This window comes from Agrilus planipennis, unplaced genomic scaffold (genome assembly GCF_000699045.2).
Source record: "Agrilus planipennis isolate EAB-ADULT unplaced genomic scaffold, Apla_2.0 scaffold328, whole genome shotgun sequence".
Classification (NCBI taxonomy): domain Eukaryota; kingdom Metazoa; phylum Arthropoda; class Insecta; order Coleoptera; family Buprestidae; genus Agrilus; species Agrilus planipennis.
The window spans coordinates 144264-147852 of record NW_020439082.1 but is presented as its reverse complement, the minus strand read 5'-3'; the positions used below and the strand labels follow the sequence as shown (position 1 = coordinate 147852).

The window sequence follows — 3589 nt, the reverse complement described above, 5'->3', positions numbered from 1 at the left end:
TATCTTCTTCCGACATCCTTATTTGATGGAAGCCAGAGGCGAGGTCGAGGGTTGTAAAATACTTGGATTGTCCTAGTTGATCCAGGATGCTTTCGATATTAGGAAGGGGGTATGCGTCGCCTATTGTTACCTCGTTCAGTTTGCGGTAATCTATGACGATCCTCCACTTCTTTTCGCCAGAGGCATCCATCTTTTTGGGGACGACCCACACGGGAGATGACCATGGGGATGTGGATGACTCTATGATATTTTGCTCCAGTATCTTATTTATTTGTTTATTGACTTCTTCTTCGTGGATTTTAGGATACCTGTAAGTTTTGGTAAATATTGGAGAGGTATTTGTTACTGTGAATCTGATGTGTGACCGCTGTGGTAGATGTTAGCTGATCTGCAGGGAGATGAAAAATATGGTGGAAATCATAGCAGATTTTGTGTATGGATGTTTTGTCCTCTTTGTTAAGGTGGTCGAGGCGCAGATTTTCGTCGAGGAGCTCGAACCTATTTGTATGACTGAGGGGTACCTTTTGGTTTAATTGACGGACTTCATAAACTTTGTGATGTTGTTTGATCTCCTCTAGTTCTACCGACGGTTGCAGGATGGTGACCTCTGAATCGCTGGTATTGATGACCGTGCAGAGAGCCTTCTTGTTGTCATTCACAGTGACCATGGCACTAGGTAATAAAATATGTTCGCCGAGTTGAGGAGCCTGGGTCACGCCTTCTTTTACCCTATTGGTAACGTTGATCTGTATGACCGTTTCGCTTCTAGGGGGTAGCGTGATAGGAGGTTCTGGCGGAGATTGTCTATTGAAGAACAGCTTCTTGTCCTGTATCTTGACATATTGCTCCTTGTAATTGATTTCGGCTTGTTGCGATTCGAGGAAGTCGTTTCTTAGTATCCCTTCGAATGGAGTTGAAATTTTTGCAGCGTTTATGACGTGCACTTTTGATTTAAGTGTGAGGTCTTCCGCTGAGAGATCAAGGGCTGTTTGGATTTATACCGCTAATGGTGATAATGTCGTCCTTTTTAAGGTAGGTTTTAGAGGGGATCAAGGATGTATGTTTAATGAGAGATATAGTAGCACCTGTATCTACTAGAAAAGTTAGATTTTGTTTAGAATTGTTTGAGCTAAAAATGAGTGTTTTTTGATTTTCGTTTGAATTACAGAGGGCAGTTACGCATTGTTGAATGCCGCTTGTATTTCTGAATCCTCTGGAAGGGCATTCGTTTCCAGGGATGTTTTTAAGTTTAAATGATTCACTTTATTTTGGGAATTGTTATTTTGATTCCTAAATTGTCTTTTCCTACATTCCTGTATTGTATGACCCTTATTTTTACAATAATTGCAGAATTTGGCAGGATCGTAGGAGGAAGAGGGAAACGAATTCTTATTGGGGTTATTATTATAGCTACTACGTGACGAATTTTGATTGTGTTGAGGATTATGATTAATAAGATTAGTTTTTTTCCTGTAATTTTGTGTAGAATGGGTGTTACTTCTGCAAAAACTACAATAAAGTGAATTAGTTTTGTGTTTTTGTGTAATTTAGGATTTTTTCCTCTTGTAATGTCCCTAGCTCTCAACATTTGCGAAATCTCTGGTTTGCTGTGCAAAATAAATCGCCTAAGTGTAGTTCTCTGGATTGCCCTAACTAAACTTGGAATTTCATCGGGAGTTTCGCAGTTGTTTTTTTCTGCTGCGATACATTCGTTCTTTAAGTTTTCTAAATGTTTAAAGAAATCGGTAACTGACTCGTTTGAGTTTTGTTTGACTGTCTCTGACTCCCCGTGTAACTGGGTTAGATCTTTTACATGACTGTAATAAGATTTTGATTTACATTTTAAATCTGTCCAGTTACTGATTTCTTCCATATTTAATTCATTAACCACATCGCTGGATAGCTGGGCAGCAACGTAAGGAACAATTGATTTACTTGGTTGGGTTGTGCCATCTGAAAGGCACTATTACAATTTTGAATAAATTTGCTAAGTTCTTTCCTGTTACCATTAAAAGGCCTAATAAATTTAAACAATAGAGATAGAGGTAGTGGCTCTAATTGGTAATCGTCCTCCGACTCGTCTTGGCCGGGGTCGTCTTTGACGCTTGGTAACGGTTTTCGATCTTTATTAGATTCGCTCATGTTAAAGAAACTAGCGAGATCTGGATAAAGGCGAGTAATTTTGGACGGTAAAACGAGAACAACACTTACTTGGTTTAGTGATGATGAATGACGTTCCCGACTTCTGGAGTAGGTTGCGTCTTGCTGGTTGTCCACTTGGGACGGCGTTCAATTTACCTCTGGGGTGAGATGGGGCAGCGGATGGCCAAATCAACTTGTGAATGGTTGCCGCTTGTTTAGGATGATGGGTTCTTTTCACAGCTAAGTGTTGAAACACAATCGCTATCACCGGACACCATTAGGTTACCGCTGGGGACTATTCTTGTTCCTTGACAACGACTGACGAATCCCACTTCTGACACCAATTTTTATGTCGGATACCTGGCTGGAGGCAACGACAAAAAGTGGCTGGTGATATATTTTTTAAATGTTTCTGACACCAGGGCAGTTTTAATGAGACTCCGGACTCATAAGTAATTAGGTGAAAGGTGAGACGTAATCTAGTTGAGGCGTGAAGTAATTAGCATCAGGCACTAATACAATCACTTGACACTATTAATTACACATTAACACCTTCACTTCCAAATGATTGTTTATTCACTTGGTATTACTTTCAATTATTGAAATAATTATCCAACTAATGTATTACGATGAGTAACAACACCTTGATAATAATTACTTCTTTATTAAAAATCGGAAAGTCACGATACACAAATTGTACAGGATGGGTCATTAACCATCTAAGACTTTCTATTCGAACTGTTTCAAAAATAGAACTGGAACAGAACTGAAATTGGGTGCAACCAGCATCCCTTTTATACCAAATTTAGGTCAACCCTATATGGAGGGGGTAGCAATTAGTGTCATGTAGGTAATGATTTATTATGCAAAGTTATTGAGATCGTTGGGATGCAACAATATATATAGGCACATTGTTTTCTATTTCCTGTATTGCTTTTTATTTAATATATGTATAAAGTATTGCTTACAATTTTTACTTATAACCTACATTCCATTTTTTTATGAAAGTAAATTCAAATAGGAAAACCTCATTGGGTAGATATTAGGATATAATTAAATGAAGGCACAAGGGCCTAATGAGGAAGCCGCATTAGGTCCGCATAACCCAATATTCGTATGCCACATTTCCTAATTACAGCCTAATGTTGCCCTAATGAGGTTTTCCTAATTAGGCATTTTTGGGGGCATGCGTTACGTTCGTGATTAGGGCCTAATGCGGTTTCCGCATTATGCCCTAACGCGGAATTAGGCATGCCTAATGCCAACCTCTTGACTACCGAACTCTAAATTCTAGTCGGATATGTAATGTAATTTGCTAATATTGTGCAATAAGTTTCTTCGCTTGTATGGTGTTACTACGCGTTAGTGTTAGTTAAGTGGCTTCTACTGATCTGTTCGTTCTTGTTAAGTACGGTAAGTTTATTAATTGCAGTAAAATTAATAATTG

At 38.7% G+C, this 3589-nt stretch overlaps 1 protein-coding gene across 1 annotated transcript in view; it reads left to right on the top strand.

The window, feature by feature from the left end:
- The first annotated feature begins 2225 nt into the window (after nucleotides 1–2225).
- LOC112905279 overlaps nucleotides 2226–3589 on the top strand; it is a 13351-nt gene continuing 11987 nt past the window's right edge. The window contains 1 exon segment of the mRNA XM_025977399.1: nucleotides 2226–2305. Coding sequence (XP_025833184.1) covers nucleotides 2226–2305 — 80 coding nt within the window.